This window comes from Helianthus annuus, chromosome 16 (assembly GCF_002127325.2).
Source record: "Helianthus annuus cultivar XRQ/B chromosome 16, HanXRQr2.0-SUNRISE, whole genome shotgun sequence".
NCBI classification, from domain to species: Eukaryota; Viridiplantae; Streptophyta; class Magnoliopsida; order Asterales; family Asteraceae; genus Helianthus; species Helianthus annuus.
In genome coordinates this window covers 202,354,232-202,373,295 of record NC_035448.2, presented here as the reverse complement: position 1 = coordinate 202,373,295, position 19,064 = coordinate 202,354,232, and the positions used below count along the sequence as shown (strand labels likewise).

Sequence of the window (19,064 nt, the reverse complement as noted above, 5' to 3'; positions counted from 1 at the left end):
TTAGCGGCGACACTTTTAGCGGCGACATCTAAAAAGTCGCCGCTAAAAGTCTTGATCCGGGACAAGGGATTTGCAATTGATCTGGGCCATTCTTTGCATAACTAATCGAAGGGCTAGGGTTTACCCCTGCATAAAACATGTGTAAAAAGGCTCACATCTGTTTTAGCGGCATTTTTCCCTCTTCCCTCCAAGATGAAATCTGCTCACATCACTGGAGCACAACCTTGAGTCTGCCGGAGAGCCTCACCGCCTTCACTCTGCCGTAGCACCTCCATCCCGCCTGATTCTCCGACGCCCTTTGAAAACGGTACGAATATTCCAAATTGCTTTCTAATTTCAGTTGTTATGTTAGTAATTTGAGTAGATCTGTTGTTGATTTCATGATGTTTGACTGTTTTTTAGTCAAATACAAGTATGGTTAGGGTTGTAGGTCTTGGTGCGGGTTGGGTTGGGCTTTTTTTCAGAACACAGGGGTTGGGTTAGGCTATCTATACATGGCAGTAGATGTATTTCCAGTAGGTACCTAAGAGAAGTTTAGATTAGGAGAAGTAGAGGTGCACAAATGGGGTTTTTGGCTCAAACTAGTTCAATTGAAACCTTGTGGGGTTAGCTCAAAGAAAAGTCAAAACCCGGTTTTTGGTGAAATAGGTTCGGGTTCTGACCTGACTTTTTAGGGGAAAGGCTCGGGTTTGACCGGTTTGAAATCAGGTATTCGTTTGGTTTGGGTTTGACCGGCTTGAAATTGGGTAATGGTTTTTACCGAATCTGCGTGAAAAACACAATTTAGAATGGTTTGTCCTCGATAGTTGTCAAGAAGTCAGGGGTTATATGAAGTAAGTGTTCCCATCCTTAACTTTTCAATATCCGTCAAGTGTTTTTCAATTCCTAATTTCTTATATATTTTTGTCATCAATAGTGAATTCAAATCTAAACATCCCCAAGATGATGTTAAAACTAAATTTCCAAAGTGGTTTCTCGAGAAGGTAATACATATATAACACACATCACTATATATTTATTAGGTCATACATATATAATATGCATTACTCTATATTTTTAGGTCTATTTCATGAAAATGCAAAATTCTCCGGAATTCCACCAAGAGTTGTATGCTCTTTCAATGGGTGCGGATAGAATTGCCTCTACTTACACTGCTTGCATAGTCAATGGTGTTAGATTTATGGTAGTTCTCCGTGACAAGCAACGAACATGTTAATGCACTTTTGGTGATAAGTGCAAGTCTTCCAATATTTAGGGTCTTTATTGTACAAATGCCAATAGTTAGTCCCAAGAAGTTCCTAGGGACAATTTGTCCAAGTTTTGGAAGGAGCTCTTGGTCAGAGTTTTATGGAAACTTAGTCCCAAGAAGTTCCTAGGGACATTTTGTCCCAAGAAGTTCCTAGGGACAACTTGTCCAAGGTTTGGGAGGATTTCCTTAGTCAGAGTTTTGTGTGCAGGACTAAGGTCAGAGTTTTGTTATGTGTAGCTTTTGTCTGAGTTTTGTGGCAAAAGCTCTGAGCTTTGTGCTATCTGTTTTGTCCGGGCTTTCTAGTTAGTCTTGAAAGTCCGGGTTTCACCTTGTATATATACTTTAATATGGAATAGACAAGGTAACGATTTCTGTGAATTTCTGTGCCCTAATCATTGTGTTTTGTCTGGCGGCGCTTTGTGTGAGTGACGTCATTCATCTTCATCAAGAATACTCAGTGTATTCTTGATTTCTCTCTCAAATCCTTGCATTCTTGTGTTTCATCTACAGTGGTTGATCATCAGGTGGATTCCGCACACCTGTTGGTTGCTTTGGCTGAGTGAGATCTTGGATTAGGAGGCCTTACAAGTGGTATCAGAGCAGTGTGCTCATACTACTGTAGGTGTTCTTAGTTTGAAGGTTTTGGTGAGAATAGTTCTTACTTTGATAGGGTTTAGTGAGATTTTAGTGAATTTTTGTGTTCTATTCATGATTCTTCATTCATATCTAGTGATTTGATGATGGATTTTGAGTAGTTTAGTGAGTTTTTAGTGTTTTCTTCATCTGGGTTTTACAGGGGTTTTTGTTCTTGTTCATACAGAGCTTTGAAGGAGATAAAGATTCTGAGTTTTGATCTTTGGAAGCTTGGTCCGTGGTTTACACTTTGTGTTTGTGTCTCCGGGGTATTATTGAACCAGTGTGTAGTCACATTGGGGAGATACTCCGAAGATTGGTTTCTTCTGAGTTTTGAAACTTGTCTGAGTTTTCAAATTCAGTCTGAGCTTTTGTCCTTGTCCGAGTTTTCCTTTTATAGTTACTAGAGTCTGAGTTTCCTTGTAGCCCTGACCGAATTTCTCTGTTTTAGGTAAATTTTGTATCCGAGTTTTTTATCCCAAGTTATAGTCCGAAGTTATTTAGGTTTTGGTTTGTCCGAGTTCTTTTAAGAGTTATTTGGTCCGAGTTTAATATACTTCTTAAGAGTTCCTGAGTCCGAATTCTTTTATTAGTGTGTTGTCCGAGTTTTTATATAATAGATTAGTCCGAGTTCTTTACAAATATATAGAGTCCAAATTCCAGATATAGTCTTGAGTCTGAGTTTTAGGTTAAGTGGAGTCCGAGTTTTCTTTAAAGTATTAAAGTCCGATTTTCATCTTAGGTCCGAGTTTCCTTTTATTGTGTAGTTATAGTGTCTGAGTTTAATACTCCGAGTTCTTTAGTCCGAGTTTCCTTTTAAAGTCCTTAGTCTGAGTTTAGTTTAGGTCCGAGTTTTAGTTGTTAGGTCCGAATATTATATATATTAAAAGGTCCGAGTTTATTTTATATATATTAAAGTCCGAGTTTTTTTTGGGTTTTCATTGTGTCCGACTTCCTTTTAAATTTTCTAGTCAGAGTTCTTTTTAAGTTTCTAGTGTCCGACTTTGAGTCCGACTTTTATTGTTAACAGTGAGTGTCCGAGTTTCCTTATTTCCTTACTTTGAGTCCGACATAGTGTCCGAGTTTTTAAGTTTCTAGTGTCCGACTTTGAGTCCGACTTTTATTGTTAACAGTGAGTGTCCGAGTTTCCTTATTTCCTTACTTTGAGTCCGACTTTTATTGTTAACATATATTAGAGTCCCGACTTTTTAAGTTTCTAGTGTCCGAATTTTATTAGTTTAGAGATTTGGAGTCCGAATTTTTTCATCAAATAGTTGGTCTGAGGTTAAATTTCTAACAGTGTTGTGTCCGAGTTCTTTGTCTGTGTTCTATTTCAGGTTTCTGTGATCCGGGGTTCACACTCTGACTAAAGCTCACTTCACTGCTTGGAAGTTTTGAAGTTCTCTGTTGTTTTCTGAAATGGCAAACAACAATCTGACTACAATGGTGCAAAACCTCAAGCACAATGCTGAGGTAGGAAGTAACGACAAACCTCCTTTGTTGATCAACGAACTTGATTTTCCTGAGTGGAAGGAGCGTTTCGAAAGATATGTACGAGCAAAAGACATCAAAATCTGGTTGTGCATCGTTAAAGGATGTGGAGCTACTCCAGTACGTACGTTGACGATTGATACGTATTTGGCACTCACTGACGACCAGAAAAAGTTTTATGACTGTGAAGAGAAAGCTATGTCAATGATAACGATGGCAATGACGCAATCTATACTTCATACGTTCCGTAAGAGAAATAGCTCAAAGGAATTGTGGGATAGTATGATCCAACGATATGAAGGAAACGAAATGTACAAGAAGCGACGTCTCGAACGTTTGAAGACTCAATTTGTTGTGTTCAAGGCTTTGAAGAATGAATCATTTGATGACACTGTGAATCGATTTTATCATCTGCTGAGCGAACTTGATAGAAGTAAAGAGGGTATCTACACTGAATTCGAGAAGGTTGAGAAGTTTCTGAATTGTCTTTCGAGAGAATGGAATATGTACACCGCTTTGATCAGAGAGGGTGTTCTCCACGAAGAGCTTTCATTGGAAGAAGTTGTTCAGAAGCTGAGGGGTTACGCTTGGAATATGGAAGATCAAGCATCTGATTTCGAGAAGATCCAAGATCCTCAGTTATATAAGGCTTCGAAACCAACGGATAAGGGTAGTAATGGTGGTGTCGGTGTTGCTTTGTATTCGGAGAATGAAGGTCCTGCAAGTGAACACGCCTTCATAAGCAACACTGTCAGTTCAAGTGGAACAACCAATTCAAATCAAGGGATGTACTCTTCTAGTAGCACTCAGAAATCTCAAGGAACAAGTGTGAACATTCCTAAGATAGATGCAAGCGGTTTGAAGTTGATTGAAGAAAATATGGGTCTGTTGGCGTCCTTCATGACTGCCTACGAGAACTTCTGTCTTGGGAAACTCGTTGAACCGTCAAGTCTCGATGAAGACTTTGATCAGATAGATCAAGACGAGATGGAAGAACTTGATCTACAGCTCAATATGGCACTGTTAGTCCGTAGAGCGAAGAAGTTTCTGCTGAAGACGGGTAAGAAGTTCATAGGAGGTCAGACAAAGACTCGAATAGGGGTCGACATGTCAAAGGTAAAGTGTTACAACTGCGGGATCTACGGGCATTTCGCACGTGATTGTCGAAAGCCGAAGATGGAAAGATCTGACAGAGACAACAACTCCCGAGGAAACAATTCAAGACCTCAAAACAATGCATCAAATGCTGCCTCCAACTCAAGTGCTCGTTCAAGTGGGTCTGAAAATCTTACACCTTCGACAAACAATGCTATGGTGGCTCAACCTCTACAGAGTGTGACTGAGCCTTATGACTGGGGTTGTGCTTTGGAGACATCTCAGGGGCAATTGTGTCACAGGCATTTATAGCAGAAATTGTGAATGAAGAGGTGTATGAAGAGGTTGTAGAAGAGGCTAGCATTGAGGAGCTTGCAGTTGTAGCTGAGGTTATTGGGGAAGAATTAGATTCGGGGAATGTTGCTGAGAATGAAAGTCCTTCGATCGAAGAGACTGTTGAGAAGTCTAGCAAGACAGAAGATGGAGAAAAGGGAGAACGCTTTGAGTTCAACATCTCCACAGCTGAAATGCAACAATTTGCGGATGCAGAAGCTAAAAGGTTGGAAGAAAACTACGTGGAAAACGAGGCTTGTGCATTCATGGCTGGCATTGAGGTAAAATCATCTTCTGTAGATAAGCGATGTGCTAGATGTGTTGAGTTTGTGACTAAGATAGATAGATATGCACTTCATAACACAAACTTAATTGCAGATTTAGAAAAATCCAGAGAACTCATTGCTGTTTTGTCTAATTCGGATAAAGAACACCGAATTAAGATAAAGCACTGAAAAATGATATCTCTGAATTTGAGAGACTTGTGGCTGTGGGTAATCTTAGAAATCAGGAATTAAAATCTGAACTTGAAATGAATCAAAATTGTGTTTTGGAAAAGAACAAAATCATTTTGGAAAAAGATAATCTGATTTTAGATTTGCAACGAAAGATCGAAAAATTCAGGGATTCATCCGAAGTGATGAACTTCTGTATTAACAGCCAACGTCTCAAAGAATCTGAGGAAGAAATGTTCGGTGTTGGTTATAATAAGGTGCCTCCACCGGTAAACCATAATTATACATCAATGCCAAGCATTGATCCTGAACTGGCAAACTTTGTGCCAACGACTCCTCTGACAGTTGAACCACAAAGTGAGTCAGAATCTGAGCCAGATGAAGTTACAGACTCAGATCAGTCGAAGAAGAGTGGAATTTCAAAGAAAAATGAGGTGAACCTTGAAAACATTGAAAATTTGATAAGCAACAAGATTTTGGAAATTTTCAATCAAGTTCAAAATGAGAAATCAAAACCAAAGTCACGTGGGAAAAATAAAAAGGCTTTGAAAAATGTCCCTAAAACTGAGTTTGTTAAAGGGGAGGATTTTGTTAAAGAGGAAGTAAAAATCGAAACAGGTTCCAACTCTCAGTTTGTGAACCGAATTTCGAAAAATTCCACCAACGCCTCATCATCTTCGACCGATCATGAGGAACGTCCGAAGAACGCCGCGAAAATTCGCAAATGCTACAAGTGTCGTGGGAAAGGACACTTAGCAGCAGACTGCCTAGATGACAGGGGTAAATCACTTGTTGATCCTGATCAAAAGAAACCTTTTGTTAACAAGCCACAAAATGAATCAGTTAATGTTGAAAAGAAAAATGGTAAAAATCAAAAGGTTGAGAAAAACAAAGTGATTAAACAAGAAGTAAAACCTGATGTTAAACCAAATGTTAAATCACAACAAAATCAGGATCAAGAGGAGAAACCCGTTGTTATTAACCGTGGGGACAGATCTGAAAATGTACCTCAAAGACATGATACTCGTGAGAAAACCCCTCACAGACGACAAAATCATGTCACCTTTCAAGGAGTTGAGAATGACAAACGTTCTGGAGGTTCGAACAACAACTATGTTAGACCTCATGCACAGAACAGATTCGTGAATGATCGAAATGCGTCACCCCCCCCCCCCCCCCCCGATTTCCAAATCAAAGACCGCATTCGGATAATCATCCACGATCATTCTCAAGACACGAAGATGCTCCTAGATTTGGTAGGAATTTTGAGCCACCCAGGAATCAAAATTACAGTTACCAAAACTATGGAAGCCGAGGGTATGGAAACTCTGGTTATACCAACAGATTGTCAACTCCGTATAATCCACGATTTGCGGGGACTCATTCCAACAATTTCCGAAATGGAAATGGTGGACTCAGAGGCGATGATGGTTATTTCAAAGAGTTTTCTTATGTTGACGAATCAGGACGACCCAAGACCATCATGGCTTGGGTCCCACACTCTAACTAAATTTTTGTTGGGGAGTGTAGGAGCAGCTGAAGAGGGCTATCTATATTTGGTATATCGATAGTGGCTGTTCCAGACACATGACAGGAAATAAAGAATTATTAAACAATTTTAAACAATTTCGTGGTGGTTATGTGAATTTTGCCAGTGAAAAGGGTGGTTATATCACCGGTGAAGGCTCTGTGTCAAATGGAAAAATCACGCTGCATAAAGTGAACTACGTTGAAGAACTGAAGCACAACTTGATGTCGGTTTCTCAAATCTGTGATAACAAGTACACGATGTTGTTCACTGATAAAGCTTGCTTCGTTTTGCGTCCGGGATTTGTTGTTCCTGAAGATTGGATCGTTATGAGGGCTCCAAGGGTGAATAACACATATGTCATGGACATGCGCCCGTTGGTTAACTCATCTGCTCCAGTGACTTGTCTACTTTCAAAGGCGACTGAAGATCAATCGTATCTCTGGCATAGGAGAATGGGCCACGTGCATCTACGAAAAATGAACCACTTAGTGAAAAACAACTTGGTGTTGGGGGTTCCGTTACGTAGTTTCAATATGCACAACAAATGTGAATCATGTGAAAAAGGAAAAATCAAACGAAAGCCTCATAAACCGAAAACAGTTAACTCAATCCAAAAACCACTTGAATTGCTTCACATGGATCTTTTCGGCCCGATCCATGTTGCTAGCATTGGTGGGATGTCTTATTGCTTAGTTGTCACTGACGATTTCTCACGTTACTCATGGGTATTTTTCTTAAAAACTAAGGATCAAACTGCTGGTATTTTAAGAGACTTATTCAAACAACTTGAGAAAAATTATTCACTTCCTATTAAGAAAATCCGAAGTGACAACGGCACTGAGTTTAAGAATCAGCATATGGATGAGTTATGTCGGGAAATGGGAATAATTCATCAGTTCAGCGCTCCATATGTTCCTCAACAGAACGGAGTTGCAGAACGGAAGAATCGTACCCTAATTGAGGCGGCCCGCACTATGCTTTCTGAATCAAAATTGCCAATTTTCTTCTGGGCCGAGGCGGTGAACACTGCATGTTATGTGTTAAATCATGTGCTTACTGTCAAAAGAGAAGATAAAACTTGTTATGAATTGCTAGAAAACAGGAAACCTAACCTATCTGGTTTTCAGCCTTTTGGGATTAAGTGTGTTATCAAACGCACCAAAGATACTCCGAAAATGGGGGAAGTTGGTGAAATTGGGTTCTTTTTGGGTTATGCCAATGGAACTCCAAACAAACGCGTTTATAACATCAAGAAGCGAATAGTGGAGATCGTGTTTGACATAACTCCTTTGAGTTTCGATCCTCCACCGTCCGAATTCGGTCCCAAAAGTGGTTATGAGTATGATAAATTATTTGATTCATTTGATCTTCCTGATGTTTCAGAAGAAGATTCGGAGGTTGTATACACACATCTTGTGAATAAAGATGAAGTGGATGCGAGCTGGAGAGCGAGTATTCCTACTAATGTGTCTTCGAGTATTCCAGTCGCTGATTCTTCGTCCGTAAATGATGTTGTTGCTGAGCAGATCCCCAATGCAGCGGCTCAAACTACAAGTGGAGATCTATACGTTGACTTTTCAGCATATCCAAATGTTGATGCGTCTTCTGGCAATGGTGAAGCTTCTAGTAGTAATGCACATGCTGAAGGGGAGATTCAATCAAATTTGGGAAACAATCTTCAAGCTCCGACAATCCCAGTTCCAAGAACAAATATTCATCATCCTGTTGATAATATTATTTGGAATCCAAGTGCGGGAGTGCAAACGCGAAGGAGTATTTCAGAGATGCAATGTCTGTTCTCTGCTATCAAGAAAGAAGAAATCTACAATCTTAGCCTGCATGAATGTTTTATCTCCCAGATAGAGCCGAAGAACTATCAAATGGCTCTGAAGGATAATTCTTGGTGTGAGGCGATGCAAGAAGAGTTAGCTCAGTTCGACAAGTTAAAGGTGTGGAATTTGGTCGATCTTCCAAAAGGCCAACATGCAATCAACACGAAATGGGTTTTCAAGTGCAAGAAAGACGATAAGGGTGTCGTTGTCAGAAACAAAGCACGGTTGGTTGTTCAAGGCTTCAATCAGGAAGAAGGGATTGATTATACAGAAGTTTATGCACCGGTGGCAAGACTGGAAGCTTTTCGTTTGTTTCTAGCCTTTGCTGCACACATGCGTATCAAAGTCTATTAGTTGGATGTGAAAAGCGCTTTCCTTTACGGGAAATTGCATGAAACTGTGTATGTGTCCCAACCACCGGGTTTTGAAGCTCCAGGGTTAGACAACAAGGTCTATTTGTTGGACAAGGCTCTCTATGGTCTCCATCAGGCTCCTCGAGCTTGGTACGAGACGTTGTCAAAGCATCTATTGGAGCATGGGTTCTCGCGTGGTGCGATTGACTCCACACTGTTCATTTTGAAGAAAGGGGGAGATTTTCTGATTGTGCAAATTTACATTGATGACATAATTTTTGGTTCTTCAAATGAAGAATTGTGTCGTGAGTTTGAAGCGGTGATGAAGTCAAAATTTGAAATGAGCGCGATGGGCGAGTTATCATTCTTTTTAGGTCTTCAAGTGAGTCAAGAAAAAACCAGGACGTACGTGCATCAGACAAAGTATGTCCACGAGATTCTCAAAAGATTTGGATTGGAAGATAGCTTACCCTATGACACGCCTCTACCGACAAATCTCAAGCTTTCACCCGATGATGAGAAAGATCCTGAAGTGGATCCGACTCTATATCGAGCAATGATAGGTTCATTGATGTATCTAACTGCTTCACGACCAGATATTATGTTCTCTGTTTGTTTGTGTGCTAGGTACCAATCAACTCCGAAGGAGTCGCACTTGAAAGCTGTCAAGCGTATTTTCAGATATCTGAAAGGGACGCCTAAGCTTGGATTGTGGTATCCAGCTGAAGGTGGTCTGGATTTGATGGTGTATGCTGACGCAGATTTCGGAGGGTGCCGGATGAATAGAAAGTCAACCTCTGGCGGCGCACAACTTCTTGGAAATCGTCTTGTCTCGTGGCAATGCAAAAAAGAAAGTTGCCGTTTCTCTATCCACGTGCGAGGCCGAGTACATTGCTGCTTCAAGCTGTTGTGCTCAGGTCTTGTGGATTCAGCAGCAAATGAGGGACTACGGTTTGAATTTTACTCGAACTCCTATCCTTGTTGATAATAACTCTGCCATTTCCATAACAAACAATCCGGTAAATCACTCACGCACTAAGCACATAGATGTTAGGCATCATTTTATTCGTGATTGTGCTGAGAAGGGATTAATAGAAGTGGTTAGGGTAGACACCTTGGATAATCTTGCCGACCTGTTTACGAAAACATTCGATCGGGCTAGATTTGAAAATCTGGTCCGAATGATTGGCATGATCAACCCAGAGTAAAATGCTCTCCAAACTCGCATAGAAACTTTATTTTATCTTTTCTGTATAGTTCTTACCGCTTTCGAAAAATTGAAAAACTCCAAAAATATTTTACTTAGTTGTAGGATAAATTTCAGAAAAATACAAAAACATTTGAAAAATTTAAAATGAAGTCGTGTTGAGATATAAGAGAAATGATAGTACATCGGTTAGTCGTATCTGGTGCAGGACTATGGCTATATATATATGAGATTAACTGTTAATTGTGACAGCTTCATTATACGTTGCATCGGTAGGTTTTACGCGTAAATAAGAACCTGTCTTTGGTATATAAACATAATGAACTGCGTAACTCGTGTGGCGCATCTCTCGGATATATGGTCTTGGTACCGTAATTTCGTTTGATAGATTGCCGAGGTTCTGAGATACGTGGTCTTTATGCTGTTTATCATCTGGGTATCATGGTTGCTTATTTTACCGGAAAATAACGGGGACGCAAGTCTAGATCTTCCATGATACCATACATACGTGTAAATATCTTCAATACTTGATGCATTCGACCCAAATAAGTGATAAACAATCACATGTCCCACAAAATTATGCGGGAGTCAAGTTCCTCCTCAATAAGTGATTCTATCACAAAGGACTTGCTCCTGTGCCCTTTGCATCTGAAATTCAAGTTCCTCCTCAATAAGTGATTCTATCACAAAGGACTTGTTTTCAATCCCAAATAAGTGAGTATCTCACATTAGCTTATACGTCAAAAACAGATGATAAATGGTATACTCACCAGTAAGATGTTATCTTGCGCATACCTTGATACGGGAGTATATTCTGAGGTGGGTAAACCAGTTACTGTCAGCTTAATACACTTAATTCCATATCTCGAAAACAGTGTTCGAAAGCGTGCTAAAACTTAAGTGGACCACAATACCGTTGAACGTCTTGAACTGTCAACATCATTCTAAAACATTAAAGCTAAATGTTATAGTTCTTGTGTTGGGTACTGACAGTAAAACCGATATGATTCCTTTGCTCCGACTTCACAAAAAGATAATTAGTGTAAATACGTTCTAGGTTTTTTTTTTTTCATTTCAGTCAAAAAAAAAAAAAAAAAACCACAAAAAGATTTTGCTTTCTTGTTTCTATGTGCGAGTTATCTTATTAAGAATACTCTAGGGTTGTGAAAATTGTTTAAATAAGTTATTAAATGTTGGTTGTTTAATATTTCAATTGTTTATTCTGGGGTATTGGAAGTTATTTTTGGGATCCAGGTTTGGGCCGATGTCTTCGGGGTCAAGTTTCTTAATCCGGGGTTAAGTGTTTCAGGTCTGGATCGTTCATCTCAAGATTGAGGATTTGGAGAAGCTGTGTGCAACTGGATCGTTCATCACAAGATGGAAGATTTGGAGAAGCTGTGTGCGTCTGGATCATGCATCTCAAGACTGGGGAAGCAGTGATTTCTGAAAAGAAAGTGACGGTTGAGATTGCTAAAGTGTTGGATCTGATTTGGCCTGTCTGAAGAAGCTTCGGCGCCTGCCTCTAAAATACATTGAAAAAGATCGTGTTCTAGCTGACCATTTCATCAAGGTGGTTCAGTTCTGTGTGAAGAACAAGGTCTGGACAGGAAGCAGTTCTCGAAGAAAGGATGAAGATCTCAAGACCAATGAAGACCATGCACCTAATGCAAACTGTTAATGCACCTTAGGTGATAAGTGCATGACTCCCATGTTACCAATGAAAGGATGAAGATCTCAAGTTCAATGAAGACCATGCACTGATCAAGGGGGAGTTTGTTAATGCACTTTTGGTGATAAGTGCAAGTCTTCCAATATTTAGGGTCTTTATTGTACAAATGCCAATAGTTAGTCCCAAGAAGTTCCTAGGGACAATTTGTCCAAGTTTTGGAAGGAGCTCTTGGTCAGAGTTTTATGGAAACTTAGTCCCAAGAAGTTCCTAGGGACAATTTGTCCCAAGAAGTTCCTAGGGACAACTTGTCCAAGGTTTGGGAGGATTTCCTTAGTCAGAGTTTTGTGTATAGGACTAAGGTCAGAGTTTTGTTATGTGTAGCTTTTGTCTGAGTTTTGTGGCAAAAGCTCTGAGCTTTGTGCTATCTGTTTTGTCCGGGCTTTCTAGTTAGTCTTGAAAGTCCGGGTTTCACCTTGTATATATACTTTAATATGGAATAGACAAGGTAACGATTTCTGTGTGAATTTCTGTGCCCTAATCATTGTGTTTTGTCTGGCGGCGCTTTGTGTGAGTGACGTCATTCATCTTCATCAAGAATACTCAGTGTATTCTTGATTTCTCTCTCAAATCCTTGCATTCTTGTGTTTCATCTATAGTGGTTGATTATCAGGTGGATTCCGCACACCTGTTGGTTGCTTTGGCTGAGTGAGATCTTGGATTAGGAGGCCTTACAGAACAACGCAAACTTCTGGGGTTTCAGCGAAAGGAGAGGGCGGGGAGAAATATTATGGTCAAGTAGAAGAGATTATTGAGTTATTTTACCCACTTGGGTATTCAACTGTACTTTTCTGGTGCAAGTGGTTCGATACTCATAGGGGTGTTACATATGACAACAATATAACGAGTATCAACACACAATACGAATGGTACAAAGAAGATCAACTCATATTTGCTTCGCAAGCCAAACAAGTGTTCTACATCCGAGAACCTTCTCAAGGTAACCAAAACAATAACCATCGGTGGGCCGTTGAGAATGTTAATCATCGAAAAGTTTGGGATCTACCTTCATTACTCGATGGCCGTAACAAGAATGTTCAAACAGTTGACAATGGCTTAGACTTAGCCGAAGATCTTGATGTCGTTCACAACAACTCTTCATCTAATAGTGTACTAGTTATTGACTTTGTGAAATACTTTCAAAACAAGTCTATTCATGTTACTGAGGGTGAGACTTCAACTGAAGTTAATCCTCCAACAGTACCCGTAGATGAATTGTCTGAGGCCGAGACAAATTACGGGGATGACGATCCTGATTATCACACAGATGGTCATGAGATAGACACCGAAGATTCCGAGGGAGAGTTTGATTAAAAAAACTTGTAATTTCTATTTGTATTTGACCGTAGGAAACTATATGTATTTTCTTGTTGCAATATAAAACATTATTTATATAGGTATGTATCTATTCTATATCTTGTAACTTTTTAGGAAATGATTTCAATGTGAGTTTTGTAGTTATATATCATGGCTGATGTAATGCCACGAGGCCATGGCGGTGATGGTGCGGATGAGCCACCTCCCGGGGGTTTTGGGCGAAGAGGTCATCACGAGGAGGACCGTAAGTGTTATTATAATTTTTTTATTTACTACATTTATTCATTTTTATAAAAAAATATATTGTGATTAACTAACTTTTTATTATATATGTAGTTGTCCCAAAGCAGAAAGGGGAAAAGCAAAAAACAAAAAACTTTTGCAGGCGAATAAGATGGGAGGGCTTGTTTCAATCCCTTTTGATAGACTCACGACATATACCCTGGTTGGTGACGCTTGTGATATGTTCGGTCGAGAGGTGGGGATTTATATGTGGGAAAACCTTGCATTTGATAAGTACTCTTACGCTAATGTTTCTGCAGCTGAAAAGAATGCTATGGAACAACATCTCAGAGTAAATGTTTAGTTTAAGTTATTTTATATGTTCTTGGTTTATGATTCTTTTTTAGTTGACTAACTAAATTTCGTTTAATTCCTAGCGGCGCTTCAATTTTGAGGAAATTGAGCGGGATTGCGAACGTCGTCAGCTTAAGGGTGGCATCCGGTCGGTCTACATGAAGCGATACAGAGACCGGAAGAATATGGCAAAAAAGGAGTTTGTAGAATTAGGAAAGCGACATGATAATTTAGAGACAATAAGGGACAGTCCCCCCACGGGTATGGGTGTGAAAAATTGGAGGAAGACTATAGACCTTTTCGGTGATCCGAAATATATAAAAAGGTGTGAAGTTAACAAAAAAAATCGTGAAAAGCAACAGTTCGCAAACCGCAGGGGGTCGGCATCATATAGCAGCTGGTCTTTTAAAAAGGTAATGGTTTATACATATAAATGTTTATTGAATATATCATCTAATTTTTAATGTTTGACAGAATGTTGAAGCTTTGGAAACGTACGCTCATGCTCATACTCTACCCGATGGGACCTTTGCCAGCCCGTTGGAAGAGGAGAATTTTGTAAGTGTTTATTTAAAGTATAATTCTTAAATATATATATATATATATATATATATATATATATATATATATAATATGTCGATTCGAATTTTGTAAGTGTTTACAAAGAATTTTCGCAATAGGATGTCGATTCGTGTTGTTGCTTTCAACGGTAACGAAACGACCAATCCGCACGCTAGTTATCGAGTTCATGTATATTCATGGGTTGTCTTTCAATTATCTTTGAAAAATACAGAACCTATTAAAGGAAGAATTTGAAAGACAAAGGACCCAAAATAACCCATTCTTGGAAGATGAGGGTGAACTCGGTGAAAGTAGTGCGCCTGCCATTAGTAATGTTCAAGTTTTTGAAAAGGTGCTTGGTGCTCGGCGCGGAATTTATAGGGGACTCGGGCGTAAACCTTCTTTATCTTCAGCTTCGAGTGACGTGAGTCCTCATGAGAAGGAGAAGACACGTCCACAATTTTCAGAGGTAACACTAAATTTTTTATTTTTTAAACTTCTTCTATTAATAATAACTTTTAGAGTAAATTGCTGTTTTGGTCCCTATGATTTATAATAAGTTGTTAATACCGAATTTTTTTTTCAGCTGAGTTTTGATGTGATTTTGATCTGTTCTGATCATGTTTTGAACATCCTGTTTGTTAAAATCTGTTTTTCATAAATTCATATCTGATTCAGGACTGATTTTTGAACGTTTTAAGTGATTATAGACTATTTCCGTGGATTGTGGATTTTGATTAGTTTCGGAGTATCGTTTGAGTATATCGAACTGATTCGATTGAGTTTCAGTGTGATTCCGGACTAGTTTCTTTGGTTCAAACAAAGTTGCAATCATTTCAGATTGATCTTATCACTTAAAGATTGTATGAATGAAATTGAAACAAAAAGAAAGAATTTTGCTCATAATAATTTCAGAAAAATTGAAAACAAAATCTGCAATGGATAACAATTTTAAGCGTTTTAAATTGTACGATTGTTTACAAGTGAATCACATAATATGTTTGAATCATTAACTTCGAGTTTTCAGACTTAGGTTGCAGATCTGAATCTTCAAACAGTTAGCTTTAATATCAATCTGAATGGCAATATTGATGAAAGAATATAAGGAATTACGGACAAAATGAATCTGGTTGTTGATAATCTTAATGTGTGTTTAGTTTTCGAACTTTTGGCTGATTTAGATTTTTTTTGCTGATTACGGACTGATTTCGGTGATTCTCTGATAAATAAACTGATCATTGTAGAACTGTTTCGGTTAAACTGATCTGTTTTAGACAAGTTCGAACTGTTTTACGGCTAATAGATGTTTGTAAAAACTTGATGTGTGTAAATACTTGATGTATGTAAATATAGGACACACAATATGGTTCCCTATGATTTTTCTTGGATATAACATCAACTACTTTGTATTATTTGAGTTTAATGCTACTAGCACTTTAGCCAAAAATAATGTCAACTTTTTATTATTCGAATTCCATACTACTTGCAGTTTATGCCTTTCGAACCATTTTTGTACAAAACGAACCATTCGAACTCCATACTAGTAGTTTATGCCTTTTAATAATATTAAGCGCTCCGGCAAGTGTTTAAATTGTTAAACTAATAATGTATATCTTATTTTGTAGGCATATTTTGACGAATTGTTTGAAGACCCGAGATTTATGGAACGACTGTACCAAGCTATGGATAAGAAGGAATCAAGAAAAGGCAACGAAAATGACACGGATGAGGAGGGAGAATGATGTATTTTGTATTGAACTTAGGGGTTTCAAAACTTTAACTTAATCAAACAAAATACTTTGTTGTAGTTTTATGTTTAAAACTTGGTTTGTTTGAAGAGTTGTTTGAATTATTGTTTGCGTATGGAAAATTAAAAGAAACAGCAGGTTACGGTTATTTGCAAAAACTGGGATTAAGCGAGAAAAAAAAAAAGAATTTATTGGTTTTTTTGACTTTTAGCGGCGACATTGTCGTCGCTAATAATATTGCTGACGTGTCATATAAGGCTTTAGCGACCACAGAAATCGTCGCTAAAAACAAAAGTTGTCGCTAAAAGTTAACGGGATTAGCGGCGACAAATACTATAGCGGCGACATGACAAGCATTAGCGACGGTTCATTAGCGGCGTTGCCGCTAATACTTTTAGCGGCGACAATTGGAAGTATTAGCGGTGAGAAAAGTCGCCGCTATTGCCAGAATTCTTTGTAGTGTTTTTTAGTTTATATATCAAGTTTTAAGTTAATCTTTTTTAGTTTATATGTCAAGTTTTAAGTTATGCGACCTTCGTGTTTTATATGTCTTATCTCCCCCTTTAACATTGTTGACCCTTTTTTTTCGCAAATTTTGGACATATTCTTCTGTTATGAAGACATGGACATCCCATGGGAACTTGCAAAATTGCGAATGAGACAAGGGATGTGGAGAACCATCATAAAGATCGAGCAAGGTTTACACCGGTATCAAAAGATTATTTTTTGCACCAATCTCCATTTATCTCCAAATGTCATAATGTAAGGAAATGGTAAAATGTCGTTTTGATTTTTTATATTGGTATATTATGTTTTTGATGGCCTTGATCTACTTACATCGGTTTGGTTAAACACTCAACGTTCTTTGGTCTTGCTTTAACCCAACTACATCATGCAAAGACGAAAGCGTAACACTGGGAATCCCCCAACGCAACGCCTGTGGTAATATAGTATCTCACGTATGACCTCATGCGCGAAGAGACCTTTGTTGGCCGGGGCGAGCACTCTCTTTTCTTTGTCAAATTCCGTCTTACCAAACAAGACTGACTTATTACCAATCCGCGAAGAGTTGTGAGGCTGGACCAGGTACGAAGAATTAATCTACATCTGTGCATGGAAGGGCCGGCGGCCGCTCAACTGTTCGAGCGCAATGCAGTGGTATTGGTTCCGATTCGACAAAAGGACAAGTACAGTAGGTAGCAGGCGTGATAAGGCCATTCTTTAAGCACCTTTTCAATGTTGTACACCACCTGCATTACTGAATGGAACCAACAATCGTTGCACTTGCGCAACGCGCAATGATGAAAACACCTAGTTTAAAATAACAATTATTCAAGGATTTAAACGTGCTAGAACTTGAACATTACTGAAAGGAACTTAATCATTAATTCAAATCAAAACAATGTTACTATTATATATGGTTAAAAACATTCAAACACCAAATACAAATCAAATCCCATCACTAGCTATTAAGGCCACCCGGGTGTCATCAAATTTGTCCGTGATAAACGTATATCACGCGTGGACTTGTACAAAACACCACCGCCACTAAAATGGATCACGCGTCAATAATAAAACGTGTTATATTTTTAACGCGTTATTGTTTTGATTGTTGTCAGGGAAATTGTTGGTTGAGGGGAAATTGTTGGTTGGGGGGAAATTGTTGGGTGTGGTGGTGAGTGATGGCCATTTCCACTAAAAAAAAGTTGTGAGTGATGGAATAATGGTTGATGAAATGGCGGAACTTGATTGGATGTTGGGAGTGATGAAATTTGTACAAGTGATGACCACCCCTACCCCCTAAGCCCTATCTTTCTGGCATGCTTCTCATGTTTCGCTTGTAGCATAACTGGCTTAGTGAACAAGTCTTCAAGATTTTGATTGGTATAAACTTTGTTTATCATTACTTCTCCTCCCATTTTCGCCTTTTCTTTTGTGGATCTTCTGGGTTCTCATAAAGTTTTTGACGGCGACAAGAAAGCTAAGGAAATTGTGTGGGGGCTGATTATGGTGACTTGTTGGTGTCTTTGGAAAGCTAGAAATGCGAAGATTTTCTCAAACGGTAGAGGTGCTAGTGACGAGATCTTTGGGGAAGTTAAGTCGATTAGCTTCTTATGGTTTAAGAGTAGGTCCAAACTTTGTAACGTAGTTTGAGAGATTGGTGTAATTTCCTTTTGTATATGTTGTAGTCGGTTGTTGGTGCGGTCCTGCGCTTTTTTGTCAGGCCGACCGTTTTTAATGATGTATACCTTTCAAAAAAAATAAAAAATAAAAGAACACAAATAAAATAACATGGTTATTCCATCTTTGTGTCTCGTTTACATTTTTTTTTTATGGAGCAATTTACCAGCTGTTCTTTTTCTGTAGAAACTTCTAGCTTGCTGTGTTTGTAAGTTTTATAGATCGCTGTAAATTCAGTGTTGCTGCTGTGACAGTTCGTATTTTACAACACAACAATACAATTTGATGTTTTCAAGAATAGAATTCACCGATTCCCAATGATAACCAGAGTTCCCATGCACTGTGTGTACATATCAAAAATTCATAAACTAATGATCAATCATGATGATGAAGGTGCATGTGCACTCCCCAGAATTTGCTGGCATTTCTTACTGGTTAACAAATTAACAATGCTAAGATTTAATTATTGCCATTGGTTACGGATCAAGTAGAAAGATGCCTTTCTCGATATCATGTGTTGTTTGCAGTGCTTGTCTAGATTATTTATCCCCACGTCACACCTCATTAATGCCACACAAACCTCATTTTCTTAAATTATATTAACAAATAATAAGGTTTTTTAAACACACTAGTGTTGCCTGTCTGTCAAGGACGTGTCTTTCTTCAAGAACCTTAAATCCTCATTTAATTGTCGATGTGAGCCCACATGACTTATTCATGTGCGGGCCTCATTTGAGAGATATTCACGGTGGCTTTTAGCAATATAACCTAATGAA

General features: G+C 38.7%; 1 protein-coding gene across 4 annotated transcripts; it reads left to right on the top strand.

The window, feature by feature from the left end:
* The first annotated feature begins 223 nt into the window (after positions 1–223).
* On the top strand, positions 224–16,187 carry LOC118488048. Of its 4 annotated transcripts, none has more exons than XM_035985104.1 (7): positions 224–307; positions 13,364–13,466; positions 13,559–13,796; positions 13,882–14,211; positions 14,273–14,356; positions 14,592–14,828; positions 15,985–16,187. In XM_035985104.1, the coding sequence occupies exons 3-7, from the start codon at positions 13,617–13,619 to the stop codon at positions 16,099–16,101; spliced, it is 948 nt and encodes a 315-aa protein (XP_035840997.1). In that variant the 5' UTR covers positions 224–307; positions 13,364–13,466; positions 13,559–13,616; the 3' UTR covers positions 16,102–16,187. The 4 variants fall into 4 exon arrangements, 3 of the variants coding, with proteins under 3 accessions (XP_035840997.1, XP_035840998.1, XP_035840996.1); XM_035985105.1 differs by having other exon boundaries at positions 13,337–13,466; XM_035985103.1 differs by lacking the exon at positions 224–307 and having other exon boundaries at positions 12,588–13,466.
* The last annotated feature ends 2,877 nt before the right edge of the window (positions 16,188–19,064 follow it).

Excerpts from the sequence above, each read along its gene's own strand:
- LOC118488048 (XM_035985104.1), top strand. The coding sequence starts at position 13,617 with ATGGGAGGGCTTGTTTCAATCCCTTTTGATAGACTCACGACATATACC. Across the intron at positions 14,357-14,591 it reads CGTTGGAAGAGGAGAATTTT|AACCTATTAAAGGAAGAATT; the intron begins GTAAGTGTTTAT and ends TGAAAAATACAG. Across the intron at positions 14,829-15,984 it reads CACGTCCACAATTTTCAGAG|GCATATTTTGACGAATTGTT; the intron begins GTAACACTAAAT and ends CTTATTTTGTAG.